The sequence below is a fragment of the Gopherus evgoodei genome, unplaced genomic scaffold, assembly GCF_007399415.2.
Source record: "Gopherus evgoodei ecotype Sinaloan lineage unplaced genomic scaffold, rGopEvg1_v1.p scaffold_95_arrow_ctg1, whole genome shotgun sequence".
NCBI classification, from domain to species: domain Eukaryota; kingdom Metazoa; phylum Chordata; order Testudines; family Testudinidae; genus Gopherus; species Gopherus evgoodei.
In genome coordinates this window covers 127,902-143,704 of record NW_022060116.1, presented here as the reverse complement: position 1 = coordinate 143,704, position 15,803 = coordinate 127,902, and the positions used below count along the sequence as shown (strand labels likewise).

General features: G+C 46.7%; 1 protein-coding gene across 1 annotated transcript; it reads right to left on the bottom strand.

Moving 5' to 3' along the window:
* Positions 1-14,568: 14,568 nt before the first annotated feature.
* Positions 14,569-15,301, bottom strand: LOC115644200 (claw keratin-like). Its single transcript, XM_030548318.1, has one exon. The coding sequence runs from the start codon at positions 15,061-15,063 to the stop codon at positions 14,569-14,571; it is 495 nt and encodes a 164-aa protein (XP_030404178.1). The 5' UTR covers positions 15,064-15,301.
* Positions 15,302-15,803: the final 502 nt, after the last annotated feature.

Here is a 15,803-nt window from a genome sequence, read left to right as displayed (position 1 = left end):
CCCCTTCGTTTTACTGCTGCCCAGTCACTTACTGCAGGAAGCGCCGTCCACGGGGTGCAGTACATCCCACCACTGCCACCAGTTGTCACGGAGTGTGGGGAGTCCGGCCCTGCACCCCTCTTCCTGGGACCCACAGTGACTCTCAGCCAGCCAGTAAAACAGAAGGTTTATTGGACAACAGGAACACAGGTTACAGCAGAGCTTGCAGGCACAGTCAGGACCCCTCCACCGAGTCCTTCTGGGCTTTCAGGGTGCTTGGATCCTAGCTAGGATACCCTGAATTCCAACCACACAGCCTCAAGCCCAAACTCAAACTGCTTCCCTCCTGCCACTCCCTTCCTTTGTCCCCTTCTCGGGCAAAGGTGTTGACCTTTTCCCTCCCTTACCTAGCTCAGGTTACAGGCCCTGGCATCGTCCATCCCCTAAAGTCCTCCCCTGCTCTCCCACTCCCCACACAGACAGTCCCTACTGCATCACACCGTCTCTCACACAAAGCTTTTCAGCCAGAATTAGAATAATTTTTAAATTGGAAAATACAACCCCAACAGGATTTCCTCTAACCCGAACAGCATGAAATTCTTTCCCTCAGCTGTAAGCCACAGAACGCCATTGAAGTCTGGGGAACTCTACTCATGTCCACTGGTTCGGTATCTGCCTCTTGAGCTTTGTAAAGGAATGTTTACTAAAGAAAGGGAAATTCAAAGCTTTATTGAATAAAAATCAAACAGTCCCAAATTCGGAGCCTGGGAGTCATCGACTGACTATTGGCATGACATCAGAAACCTTAACATGGATCTGTAAGGTTCATTTAATCCAGCGTTTCTCTAATGAGGCCACCAGCGGATTTTTTTACAGCTACGTCAGCCTCAAGAAAGAGGGAGCCCGGGACCCTGCAGTCAGCTGGTGAGTTCCCAACCCACCCTCCACAGGACAGGCTCTCAATGAAGCGCTCTGGGAGGCAGGGACAGAGAGACGGGTTTCTGAAAGGTCACCAAAAAAATTGTTGTGAGAACTCTTGAATCTTAATCCATAATTTGGGAGCATCTAATCCCACAAAAAGAATCTGCTATTAAAATAATAGAACCTTGTGTGCACATTCAACTTTAATGAGCCTGCAGTGCTTTGAAGTCCTTTGATTAGAGGAAGCCTGTGATCATCGAGCATAATATCACTATGAGATCTGGTTTATGTGGAGGTGAACAAGCACATTGAGGTGAAGGTTACACGGGTTGTAACTCACAGAGTCAGTAATAAAACCTAGTCCTAGTGATTACTCACCCATGCTCACCACTGCTCCTGAACTGCACTGGACAGTTCCCATTCAAGGCTTCCGAATATCCCACTGCAGCGTCAGTGAAGTTAGTAGAATGATCCCAGGAATGTCGCTGGCCCGTAATGTTTTCAGAGGAAAGGGAGCTGAGGGGTGTATTGTGCCCCTCACATTGTGTGGAGTTAGCAAGAAAATGATCCTCAAAAAGATGTTGGTGTCACTAGGCATAAATCTAGGTAACTCGGGGGGGTGGTAAACCACAAGTGTCAATGAAGCCCTCCTGCTGGAGGCTTCAATGAACCAATGTTCCTCCATGTTAAACACTTTGTGTAACCTAGTGTAACCTAATATGTTAAGAGCTGTAAAATGTAGTGTTAGCAGTTAGTTTTCGGTTGTAACAGTCAGTTCTCTGCTGTAATACACTGAAGCTCAGCTAAAGCATGCTCAAGGCTGTTTTAAGATACTGTATACATGTCTCAGCAGCGGAGAGTGGGGAGGAAGGGGGAAGACAAAAGATTGAATGAGAAAAGATACTGCAGCTGGATGGGAAAGGAGGGGGGAGTGAGAAATCAGTTAGTCAGCAAGAAAGTTTTGTAGTAAACAACTGTGATATAAAAGGAAGAAACTGCTTTTTTTAGGGGGGCAGGATTTGAGATTTTCTCCCTTGCACCTTATTTGAGCTTGGTTTGCTTCTCCACCCTGGTGTGTTTATTGGCGCGGCACACCAAGTGACGGACGCCCCCCTCTCCCCCCGCCCGCTGTTGCTTGGCCTCAGGTAGTTATCTGCCGGCAACAAAGACAAAGGGAAAAAATCACATCAGTTGAAGGAGTTACTCAAAGTTTGATTTTTAACTCATTGGGCCTTCAGGAACAAAGGATCTCTCAAGTCCTCCAGCAGCCGAAAAAACTGTCTGAAAAAATTAAGGACTCACGGGTCTTATAATCTATTTAATTTATTCTACTGTGTGAACTAGAGAACCCTATTCAAGTTGCTCTCTCCGTAACCATTGAGGCTATGTGCTAGTGATCCTTTTAACTTAGGACTGAATCTTGCACAGACACTCTGTGATTCTTAAACATGAGAAAGGTTTGGGTTTTTAAATTTTTTTTTCTCTTATTGAGTTGCAGACATTGGTTTTTTCGTGGTTTATAAGTTAAGGCCTGGATTTTCAGAGCAAGACATGTACAATATTTGGCACACTACAGCCTGATGATTTTAGTTGGAACTTGGGCATTCAAATCCCTTAGGGATTTCCAAAAAATCTCACCCCCAATTTTTGATTTAGGGTTCAGGAAGAAATTCCGTACATTTCCTCCATAAAGTGATCATTAATTCTTTTTCTGCTTTCTTTTGAAGCAGACGGTGAGTGATACTCATTAAGATAACATACTGCATTAGATGGGCCATTTGTCTCTTCTAGCATGGGAATTGCAACAGTCTCGCTTTCAGAAGTGAATCTAGATGCAGATCCTCCTCTGGCTTAACTTAGTGTAGCTGCAGTGAAGCCAGTGGATCAGAGCAGATTTGCACCAGGGGAGGAGCTGGGGTTGTGTTTTGTTTTGATTTAAAAACCCATTTTTCTTTATTCATCAGCAAGTGTTGGTGACTCACTGAGGTTTACAAACCAAAGCATGGTCTTGTGATACTGGACTGAACTCCTGTGTCTGTCAGTAGATGTCAGAGGACTGTTGGCCACTCACTAAAGGTCAGCAGAGTTTTTTTGGTGACCATCTCCCAATACCAAAAGGAAGGTGAAGGACCAATGAGAAATCAGGAATCTTGAGACTGACTGTCCCCAGAACCAATGATGAGAGACCAACACGGCCTGTCAGCCTGATTGACAAGGGAGGCAGGCCAATGAGGGAGTCAGGAGCCCAGGGTCCCGTCCTCCGTGTGAGCTGGAGCTACCTCAGCCAGCGCGGGCCCAGCTGAGGGGAGAGCAGCAGCCAGAGCTGAGCTGAGCGGAGCCGCAGCAGCCTGAGGGGCCAGAGGAGCAGCCCAGAGAGCAGAGCTGAGCTGGAGGCAGAGCCGCAGCCAGGCTGGGGCAGAGTGGGGCTGGGGCTGGGGCTGGAGCTGGGGCTGGGGCCGTCCGGAGCCGGGTGCGCTGAGCAGCTGGGTGAGTGGGGGGGACCCTGGGCAGAGGGTCCAGCACAGGGAGATGCCACCAGCCAAGATGGGGATCATGACACTGACGGGGGCCTGATGCTGGGAAGAAGGGTCCTGCCACCTGGAGCCTGAGGGCGTGTGGGAAGCGCCAGAGCAAGTGTCCGACCCGCAGCGTCCCTGCAGCACGGCCAGGGACTGGGCAGGAGGAACAGACTGTGAACTGCCCTGACACTGCAGAGACGGCTGTGTGTGGTGTCCCTCAGCCCACAGGGTGGGGTGACTTGCTCCTTTAACCTGTCTAATTTATTCCTTATTTATTTATTAGTTGCTGTTTAATAAATCATATTTGCTCTGAAGTACATGTGCCGTAGAACCTCAGCGCTACGGACACCTCGGGAATGGTGGTTGTCTGTAACTCTGAAATGGTCCGTAACCTGAAGATGGTACGGGATTCAGCCACTGCTGAATTGGGGCTGCAGCCATTGGGGGTGGAAGCATCCAGTGTGAGGAGAGTACCCTGGAGTGGGGACAGCTGAGCCCCTGACCTAAGTGACCGTGAGAAGATTAAGGATGGAGCCCCACCAGGATTTCTAGTCCGAGCCTTGTCAGGGTTACAAGGACAGTGGAAGAGGAGTCCTTGAGGTCAGGCAGGCCTCTGGGAAAACAGAGTGGGAATTAGGACTCAGATTCATTCATTAGTAAATTCAAGCGGGGTCCATATAATCTGGTAAAGTTCCCCACAGAGGTGGGACCATCTCCTACTAACATATAGGTTATATCCTAACAAGGAATCTTGTATCATTAATGCTATCCCAGCCATGTTCTTTGCACTATTTTTTTAAAGGACTGGAAATTCCAAGCATTAATGATATACATTTTATATATTTATATCTCTTAGAGACACGATATTTTTAGGACAAAGAGAATAACAAGGATTCAAAAGAGCTGGTTGGGTCCCTTCTTTCTTTTTTTCTCTTTCTTTCTTTCTTTCTTTCTTTCTTTTTCTTTCTTTCTTTCTTTCTTTCTTTGTCTCTATCTGCATCTCTCTCTCTCTGCTTTTCTCTCTTTAGGTCTCTACATGACCTCAGTTGCAATAGGAGCTAATCATTAAAATTTTTATTTCCCTTTCTAATGTACCTTAAGTTTATTGTCTTGCCTGCTGTGTGTTTCAGGTTTATCGCCATGGCAGAAAGATGTCTTGCTTCACAAATGTGTGAAGCTGCAATAAGCTACAACATGCCAGGTGTAAGCCAGTTCCCTGCCTTCACAGTGCTGATCCAGCCACCACCTTCCCAGGAGCAATTCTTAGCTCTTTCCCTCAGAAAAGCAGAGTGGGATCCCCAGGAGTAGCTGACATTGGAGGTGGTGATGGGGGCGGATGTGAAGATAGAGGCTCATAACATTCTGGAGGGTTATATGGTTACGAGAGTTCCTGTGATGATGGGAGATTATACAGTTATGGGGGCCCATACAGTTAGGATGGACTCTATGGTCAGGGGGTCCATATGGTTGTGAGGGAATACAAGTTTAGGGGGATGGCGATGGGTAGGATTACCAGATAGTAACTGTGAAAAAACGGGATGGCGTGGTGGTGCGGGGGGATAATAGGCGCCTATCTAAGACAAAGTCCCAAAAAACAGTATTGTCACTTTAAAAATGGGACATCTGGTCATCCTAGCGATGGGACCATTGTTATGTTAATGGCAGCTGTGGGCCATGTTAAATACAGCAGGTATATCCATGGGAACAGGAAGAACCAGGAAATGAGAGGCATGATACAGATTCACATCTGAGCTCATAGGCCAAACTTTGAGAAGTGGTGAGTACACTGAACTCAGTGTGAAATAATGAGCGAGCTGCATTTCATCAGCACCTCTGCAAAGATTCCTCATGTTTCCCATGTTAAACTCGATGGGTTTCCTCTATTGCTTCCCTAGCGATAGGTTTCTTCTGTTATCAGCACAATGGGCCTGATTCTCAACTACACGACAGTCAACATAAACGAAATGTCTCGCGGTCCACCAGCAGATTGCCCTGATGGGCCACAACCCAAAGGTTCCCCACCCCTGGTCTAGGTGATCTCCTATCCATGAATATGGACGATCTCTATCTGCCTTTTAACTTTCTAACAGCAGCTGCATAATGGAGAAGCTTTTCGAACTTCTGTTTTATTGTGCTTTTTTTCAGTTGAGAGAAGTACTTCCAAAAGGTGGCAGATGGACTGGAGTGCCTAACTCTACAGCTGCAAGAAAGAACTCAGAGAACTGTGAGAAAGATACCATTTTGGAGCTGGGGATAGGATACGGCTCTCCATAAAACGATGGAAATCTAGTCTTCCTACTCTACTTTCTTTCTTTATTCTCTATTCTGACAATTTCCTACTCCCCTTTATGTCTTATTCAAATATATACTACCTCATACTATTGGTCATCTGGTTTAATTGTTCTTCCATTCGTTATCTTTTCATATTACCAAAGGTTCATCCCACAGCATCTCATCCTTCACCAAGAATTCACCATTTTCCTCTCTGCTGGGCTTCTTGCTGGGCTCACTCAACTGCATTGTTTTACAAGACCTCGCTTTCTTGCCTGCTCATGGATGGAGAGGTAGTTTCTGGCAGAGTACAGGTTCCAAGACTTAACTCAAACCCTTTGTACAAAACAGCACTGCTTCCTTTCCCTCTCCACCATCCCTCCCCTTGACTAATCAGCAAATCTGCTCTAGGCAGCGCTTTGATAATCCTTTGATGACAGCCACATGTGCTACTGATGCCACCCATAACCACCAGCTGGCTCACACAATGTTAAGATGAAAGACAACTGAAGAGTGCAACATGCATATCACCCCCTGTGAGGCTGCAATTCATCCAAAGGAGGACTTACAAAGGCACTCAAGTTTGTGTAAGCAGAGTCAGGATGAGCTCTCCCCCGACATCTGGTGGTGAATTATGGGAAGTGCGGAAAGAAGGCCAGGAAATGTGAACTCTCAAATATTTGCATGGGCACACCCAGCAAGGCAGCCTGGGATGGTTATTTTGACAGCTGGGCTCCCCAATTTCTTTGTTATTGGGGCAGGAGGAAAAGAAATGGGATGCCGCATTGTTTCCTTCCTTTATTAAAAGGATTTGGCCACACTCAGACTCCATGCTTGCGAGAGGGGAAGTATTGCCTCCTAGAAGCACTCAGGGGGGTGTGGTATGTAATTCTAGCAATTGCTATTTTCTCCTGAGCAGAAATACCCATTGAAGGTGCTTCTCCTCAGATGGTGTAATTTAGTGTAGCTGCAGGTCAGTGGACCTGAACGCATTTTAGCCCAGCTGAGGAGCTTGTCCTAAGTGATTTCTTTGGAGAAAAGCCAAATCTCTGTTTCTTCATCAGCAAGTTTTGGTGACTCCCAAGATTTGGAAACTCAAAGAGCCACCTTCTGAGACCAGACTCAACTGGTTTGCACGCAGAGGTTAAATCCTCAAAGGAAAGGATGTGATTACCATGATCCCAGAAATGTTCTCTTTGATAAATATCTAAAATAGATCCAGAATGCCAGGTGTCCATCATTATTCCAGTCAGTGTTTTTCAGACAAAGTCATTGAGAGGGACACAAAGGGGCGAGTTGGCTGGGAAGTTTACTGTGAGTGGACAAGAGGTGTAGAAAGAGGATAAAGGAACAAATACATGACCACACCCATGCAGACTAAATGCACTCCTCCTCGCTCTCTCAGGCCCCATGTAAACCTCGCTACAGTTATAACTGAGCTTTGAAGCCTTTCTTCCACCAGCACTTCTACCTTCTCTTACTCTAGTCCCTATTGTGTGTTGCAGGTTTACCTCCATCCCAGAAAGATAACTTTCTCCAGCCTGTGCTATCCAGAATGCGGGGTAGCCCAATCCAGTCCAGTTACTGACAGCTGCAACGAGCCATGCGTTAGGCAGTGCCCTGACTCCGAAGTGGTGATCAAACCCTCACCGGTTGTTGTGACCCTCCCCGGACCAATTCTCAGTAATTTCCCTCAGCAGAGTGAAGTGGCAGCCATAGGAGCTCCTGTGGTTGGAGCTGGTTTGGGGGGCTCATTCTGTTTGGGGGATTGTACGGCTATGGAGGCCATTACGGAGGATTGTATGGTTTAGGGAGATTAGGTGGTTACAGGGGCCTTTACGGTTATGGGGGATTGTGGGCTATGGGGGACACTGCGGTTACCCAGGCCTTTATGGTTTCGGCGGATTATGGGGATATGGGAGATGTGGCCGTAGGTCTCTTAGTGGATATTGTGGGCCATGTTAAAGCCAGCAGGAACATCCATGGAAGCAGGAAAAAACAGGAAATGAAGGGCAAGATACAGATTCACCCCTGATCTTTTGGGCATGGCTTTCAGAAGTGCTGGGCAAACGTGGCTCCAGCTGAACTCAGTGGGTGCTGTGGTGCTCAGCACCTTGGGCTGACAGCCTGTGCTGCATTTCTAATGTTACGCTTTGTGACTCTTTCTGCAAATGCTTTCCCATCCATGTGCGGATTCTTTTATTTGCATGTGGACTCATTCTGAATTACACGTAGGCTGTTTACACTAACCCTGCAGTGTGAAGGAAACAGGGGCCTTAAGATAGGCATCATTTACTTTTATTATCACTTTAAGTTCCTTTTAGGCACCACATGTTCTATCCTTTCCATCAATATGTACCTTTAGCGGCTCACTTTGACCTTTGCGTGGCAGATGTCTAACAGAGAAGCTGCTTAGTCCTCTGCTTCTATTTTCCTTTCTCTCATTTCCCACCAACTGGGGTAAAACAAGAACTTAAAATACTTTCAATGGGGACTTGTTTGTCAATCTCTGCAGCTGCAGTCAGAAGAACATACACCCCGTTGAGGTATGCAATTGGTCAGAGCCCTTCTTGAAACATTGGAAATACATTCTTTCTGCTCTGTAGTATTTCTTCCTGTAACTGTGTATTACCAATTTCATTTGCATTAAAACTCTGCTGCATCATAATATCAGTCTTCTGGGTCTCCTTGTTCCTCCACACTTGCTTAAAAATCGCGTAGGGGGAAATTTCTCACTGTGGAGCTGGCACCACCGCGCACTTCTCAAGTTGTAATTTTCAAAGCTCTGCAGTAACAGGAGAATCCAGCCCTTGGAGTGGTTGATAGCAGTCTGCAGCCCTGAGTACCAGGGTGGGGTTCCTCCTTGCATAACCTGTTTTAGCTAAAGAATCTTTTCTTGCAAAGACTTAGACACGTTTTCAATTTAAGAAGATAAGTTTTTCCTTTGATTTCAAGAAGGCCAATCATCACATGGTTCACAATAAAAGTCAGTGAGAATCTTTGCAGGACAGCAACCCAGGCTTTCGTAAGGAAAAGAAAAGTGGCCTTCTGGAAAGCTAAGTACTGTGTCCACTGGATCCCCTTTGTCCACATGTTTGTTGACCCCCTTCAAAGAACTCTAATAGATTAGTAAGACACGATTTCCCTTTACAGAAACCATGTTGACTTTTGCCCAACAATTTATCTTCTTCTAGGTGTCTGACAATTTTATTCTTTACTATTGTTTCAACAAATTTGCCCTGTACTGACATGAGACTTACCGGTCTGTAATTGCCAGGATCACTTCTAGAGCCCTTATTAAATATTGGCATTACATTAGCTATCTTCCAGTCATTGGGTACAGAAGCCGATTTAAAGAAAAGGTTACCAACCCTAGTTAATAGTTCCACAACTTCACATTTGAACTTCACAGAACTCTTGGGTGAATGCCATCTGGTCCCAGTGACTTGTTACTAAGTTTATCAATTAATTCCAAAACCTCCTCTAGTGACACTTCAGTCTGTGACAGTTCCTGAGCTTTGTCACCTAGAAAGGCCGGCTCAGGTTTGGGAATCTCTTTAAAATCCTCAGCCATGAAGACTGAAGCAAAGAATTTGTTTAGTTTCTCCGCAATGACTTTATCATCTTCAAGCTCTCAATCATCCAGGGGCCCCACTGGTTGTTTAGCAGGCTTCCTGCTTCTGATGTACTTAAAAAACATTTTTGTTATTACCTTTGGAGTTTTTGGCTAATGGTTCTTCAAACTCCTCTTTGGCTTTCCTTATTACATTTTTACTCTTAATTTGGCAGTGTTCATGCTCCTTGCTATTTACCTCATTAGGATTTGACTTCCATTTTTTAAAAGGTGCCTTTTTCTCTCTCACTGCTTCTTTTACATGGTCGTTAAGCCATGGTGGCTCTTTTTTAGTTCTTTCACTGTGTTTCTTAATTTGGGGTATATATTTAAGTTGGGCCTCTATTATGGTGTCTTTAAATAGCGTCCATGAAGCTTTCAGGGATTTCACTTTAGTCACTATATGCAGTGATCCTTGGGTCTGTGAAGCATCCGCTGTGAAGAGAGCACCCCGGTGTGAGGACACCCTGTCCCTGTCCTAAGTGTCCATGACAAGACTGCGGGTTGAGTCCCTCGGGAATTCTGGGCTCACCATTGTCGTGGTTACAAGGTGTCAGGGCTCCCTCCCCTCTCTTAACTCCAGGGTACAGATGTGGGGACCTGCATGAAAGACCCCCTAAGCCTATATTCCACCAGCTTAGGTTAAAAGGCTCTTGCATAAATTAAGTTGTCCCGGGATAAAAGGGAAGGTCCTTTCCTGGATTGAGAACTGGTTAAAAGACAGGGAACAAAGGGCAGGAATTAATGGTAAATTCTCCGAATGGAGAGGGGTAACTAGTGGTGTTCCCCAAGGGTCTGTCCTAGGACCAGTCCTATTCAACTTATTCATAAATGATCTGGAGAAAGGGGTAAAGAGTGAGGTGGCAAAGTTTGCAGATGCTACTAAAGTGCTCAAGATAGCTAGGACCAAAGCAGAGTGTGAAGAACTTCAAAAAGATCTCCCAGAACTAGGTGATTGGGCAACAAACTGGCAAATGAAATGTAATGTGGCTAAATGTAAAGTAATGCACATTGGAAAAAATCACCCCAACTATACATACAATATGATGGGGGCTAATTTAGCTACAACAAATCATGAAAAAGATCTTGGAGTCATCATGGATAGTTCTCTGAAGACATCCCCCTGGTGTGCAGAGATGGTCAAATAAGCAAACAGGATGTTAGGAATAATTAAAGAGGGGATAGAGAATAAGATGGAGAATATATTATTGCCCTTGTATAAATCGATGGTACGCCCACATCTTGAATACTGCGTATAGATGTGGTCTCCTCATCTCAAAAAAGATACACTGGCACTAGAGAAGGTTGAGAGAAGGGCAACTAAAAGGATTAGGGGTTTGGAACGGGTCTGTAAGGGTGCGGACTCATTCCTGCGGCACATCCTGCTGGTCTCTCAGGGAATTAGCTCATTCCAGTTCTGGAGTGCCCTCTTCAGGCCTCTCAGTGATCCGCCTGCCCTCTGGCCCCATGTCCCTCCCAGGACCCCGGTGCCCTGTTAGCTGCGGTGCTGCCCCCGAGCACTACCCCCTTTCTCTCAGGGTCTCCCCACCCACTATCCCCACCTCACCTCAGTATCAGGCTACTTCCAGTCATTGTCTAGCCCCATGCCCTGGGGCAGACTGCAGTATCAGCCACTCATCAGTGGCAAGGTGGGGTTTGGACCTGCTGCCTTGGCCTACCCCTGGACTGCCTTCTGCAACCCCCAGTACTTGTTGCCCTCGTGCTAGGCCACAGTCTAGGACTTTCCAAGCTGCAGCTTCCCAACTCCTCTGCCTTGCCCCAGCCCTGCTCCACTCAGGTACCCTGTCTCTAGCTCCCTGCAAGCAGGCCCTTCTCCTTCTACAGGCAGAGGCAGACTGGCTGGGCCTCTGGCTCACAGCCTTTTCTAGGGGCCAGCTGGGCCTGACTGGGGCATGGCCCCAGCTGAGTCTACTTTCCCCCAATCAGCCCAGGCTTTTAGAGCTGCAGCCCTCTGCAGGGCTGCTTTTCAACCCCCCCGGGCAGAAGCGGGCAACCACCCTGCCCCAGGGTCCCATGTGAGGAGAACTTAAAGAGGCTAGGACTTTTCAGCTTGGAAAAGAGGAGACTGAAAGGGGATATGATAGAGGTGTATAAAATCATGAGTGACATGGAGAAAGTAGATAAGGAAAAGTTATTTACTTCTTCCCATAATACAAAAACTAGGGGCCAGCAAATCAAATTAATGGGCAGCAGGTTTAAAAGAAATAAAAGGAAGTTCTTCTTCACACAGTGCCCAGTCAACTTGTGGAACTCCTTGCCTGAGGAGATTGTGAAGGCCAGGACTATAACAGGGTTTAAAAGAGAACTGGATAACCTACATGAATTTAAGTCCATTAATGGCTATTAGGCAGGCTGGGTATGGAATGGTGTCACTCCCTCTGGGGCACCTGGCATTGGCCACTGTCGGTAGAGGATACTGGGCTAGATAGACCATTGGTTTGACCCAGTACGGCCGTTCTTATGTTCACGTTCTTAACCAAATAGGTAACCAAGGTGAGCACACACCAGACCTTTGCGGTTTTAGGGCAGATTCTTAAAAACAGAACTTGATTATAAAGAAAAAGGTAAAAGAAGCACCTCTGTAAAATCAGGATGGAAAGTAATTTTACAGGGTGATAAGTTTTAAAACACAGAGGATTCCCCTCTAGACAAAACTTGAAAGTGACCAAAAAAAACTGGAATAAACCTCCCTCTTAGCATAGTTACATCCTACCAAGGAAACTAACATTATTAATGCTATCCCAGCCATCTTCTTAGAGACAGGATAATTTTTGGGACAAAGAGAGTAACAAGGATTCAAAAGAGCTCGTTAGGTCCCTCAATCCTTCTTTCTTCCTTTCTTTCAAGACATCTTGCTTCACAAACACGTGCAGTGACATTCCACACACCGTGCACAACAGCTGTAACAAGCCAGACATAAGGCAGTGCGCTGACTCTACAGTGCTGATCCAATCACCACTGTCATGTCCTTCCCAGGAGCAATTCTCAGCTCTTTCCCTCAGGAAAGCAGAGTGGAATCTTCGGGTGCAGCTGACAGTCTAGGTGGCGATGGGGGCACATGTGCTGATAGAGGTTTCTAATGTTATGGAGGATTATATTGTAACCGGTGTGCCAGTGGTTATGGGAGATTATAGTGTTATGGAGGCCAATACGGTTAGGACGAGCTCCATAGTCACAGGGGCCTATATGGTTGTTGGGGAAAACAGGGCTGGGGGGATTGGGATGGGGTCATCGGGACCTAAATGGAAATTGTAAACCACGTTGCGCTCACCAGGCATCTCCATGGGAACAGGAAGAAGCAGGAAATGAACGGCAGGATACAGATTCACCTCTGATCCCATAGGCCTGGCTTTGAGAAGGGTTGAGTGCACCAAACTCCATGTGAAATAATGAGAGAGCTGCATTTCATCAGCACCTCTGCAAATATTCCTCATGTTTGCCATGTTACCCTTGATCGGTTTCGTCTAATGCCTTCCTGGTTATGGGTTTCCTCTGTTATCACCCCACCGGGCCTGATTCTCAACTACACAATGGGTATTACACCACACTGTAAAGTGCAAATGAGGCAGGGGCCATAAGGTGGATGTTACCTACATCTACCATGACTTGAGTGAGTGCCTCTTTCCCATTCCAGAGCACTGTCAAAAGGCTTTAGTGTCAATGAGAATTCAGCCTGGTGATCTCCTCTCCATGGATATGGACCGTTTCTTTCTGCCTGTTGACTTTCTAACAGCAGCTGCATAAAGTTAATGCAAAGGAGGTGTCAAGCAGACACACTGATTTTGTTTTTGCCACTGGGTTCTTTTGAAGAGTTGCGTGTGTTTGGGGGAACGGAATGGGAAGAGGAAGGGGAAGGGGAAGCGGAAGGGGGGCCAGGAACCACTATGGGTCAGGTCCACATTTTATGTGGGCCTGACTCCCCGCCTCTCCTCTTACCCATGAGACTCTACCCTCGTCTGGGCCAGAAGCAGGAGCAGGGTCAGAGTAAGAAGCACACAGGCAGCTGTGGAGAACCTTGAGCCCGCCATCTGCCATGGATGGGGTGCGGGATCGAGGGCTACAGGCTAGGTTCTGCTTTCAAGCCCCCCAAATCCGGCAGATGGGGGTGATGGGCTCCCTGTTCTGGCTCCAGCTTTGGTTTGGCCAAGGGGGCGGGGCTTTGGGGAATAGGAGGGGCAGGCGTGGGACCACATACGGGATGGGTCCTCGTAGCCCTTCCACTATTAGGAAGAGTCTGTCACCGTTGGCCTACAGTGAAGTATGTGATCTTGTGGCCACCTTTCTTTTCCTTATGAAAACCTGCAAAGACTCTCAGAGACTCTTAACACAAACCATATGATTGATCTTCTTGAAACTAAAGGGAAAAACTACATGAAGAGAAAATGTGTCACTAAGTCTTTGCAGGAAAAGACTCTATCTACCAGGGCTTTGAAAATTACAACTGGAGAAGTGCCAGCGGCACAAGGAGGAATTTCATCCAACATGATTTTTAAGCAAGGAGGGAGGAACAAGGAGAACCAGAAGACTGATATTATGATGCAGCAGAGTTTTTAATGCAAATGAAATTAGCAGTACACAGTTACAGGAAGAAAGACTACAGAGCAGAAAGCATATATTTCCAGTGTTGCAAGAAGAGTTGTGACCCATCACATGCCTCAGTGGGGCTCATTTCAAACACGATGATCTGTTTGCTTTGTTGCAGCTGCAGAGATTGAGAAAGAAGTCCCCTTTGTAACCATTATAAGATCTTTGTCTTATTCCAGTTGGTGGGAAATGAGACGAAGCAAAATAGACTATGCAGCCTTTCCATTAGACATCTGGCCAGAGCAAAGATCAAAGTGAGGCACTAAAGGTACATACTGATGGAAAGGTAGAAAATGTGGTGCCTAAAAGGGACTTAAAGTGATACTAAACATAAACGCTGCCTATCTGAAGGCTGCTGTTCCTTCACCCTGCGGGGTCAGTGTAAACAGCCTGCGTGTAATTCAGAATGAGTCCACATGTGAAAGCGAGAATCAGCACACGGGTGGGAAAGCCTTGGCAGAAAGAGTCCTAAAGCGTAACATTAGAAATGCAGCACGGCTGTCAGGCCAAGGTGCTGAGCACACAGAGCTCCCACTGGGTTCAGCTGGAGCCCTGTTTGCCCAGCACTTCTGAAAGCCATGCCCAAGAGCTCAGGGGTGAATCTGTATCTTGCTGTTCATTTCCTGGTTCTTCCTTCTTCTGTGGGTGTTCCTGCTGGGTTTAACATGGCCCACAATATCCACCAAGAGACCTACGGCCATATCCCCCGTACCCCCATAATCCCCCGGAACCATAAAGGCCCGGGTAACCGCAGTGTCCCCCATAACCCAATAATCCCCCATAACCGTAAAGACCTGGGTAACCACAGTATCCCCCATGGCCCAATAATCCCCCATAACCATAATGGCCACTATAACCACCTAACCTCCCTAAACCATACAACCCTCCGTAAAGGCCTCCATGGCCACGCAATCCCCCCCAACCAAATGAGCCCCCCAAACCGGCTCCCACCACAGGTGCTCCTACGGCTGCTACTTCACTCTGCTGAGGGAAATTGCTGACAATTGGTCCAGGGAGGGTCACAACAACAGGTGAGGGTCTGATCACCACTTCAGAGTCAGGGCACTGCCTAACGCATGGCTCGTTGGAGCTGCCAGTAACTGGACTAGGCCGGGCCACCCCGCATTCTGGATACCACAGGCTGGAGACAGTCATCTTTCTGGGGTGGAGGTAAACCTGCAACACACAAGAGGGATGAGAGTAAAGAGAAGGTAGAAGTGCTGGTGGAAGAAAGGATTCAAAGCTCGGTTACAATGGTAGTGAGGTCAGCATGGGGCCCGAGAGAGAGAGGAGGAGTGGAGTTAGTCTCTTTGTATTTGTTCCTATTTGGTCTTTCTACCTCTCTTGTCCATTTGTCCACTTGCAGTAAGCGTCCCTCCCAACCGGTCCCTTTGAGCCCCTCTCAATGACTTTGTCTGTAAAACACAGACTGGAATAAGAGAGACATGAAATTACATCATCTCAGGAGAAGCAGCTTCAATGGGTATTTCTGTTCAGGAGAACATAGGAATTACTCAACCGGAGCACTCCACTTGTCAGCTTCATCTGTCTCTTGTCTCCAGTACTGAGGAGTAACAACTGCTACAGAATAAAGTAGAAGACTACTGAATTGGACCTTTCTGGACTAACCTAGGAAAGTTTCTTCCAAATCCACCTAAGTGAAAAAAGGTTAAGGGACTTTCTAAAGTTACTGAAAAGATTTCAGTGCCCTAAATCTATTTCCAGTTAATAGGTAATATGTTTTCCAATTGTTCTTCAAGTCTCTCCTTTAGCTTAAGCTCATGAATCCGTCAGCGCCTGCAACTTACTAATGACACAAGATAGTTATGGAAGAACTCCGTGATCCCTGATAAAAATCACAGCGAGAACATGCAAGATTCCATCTTAATTGAAAA

Coding starts and splice junctions, on each gene's coding strand:
- LOC115644200 (XM_030548318.1), bottom strand. CDS start 15,063: ATGACTGTCTCCAGCCTGTGGTATCCAGAATGCGGGGTGGCCCGGCCT.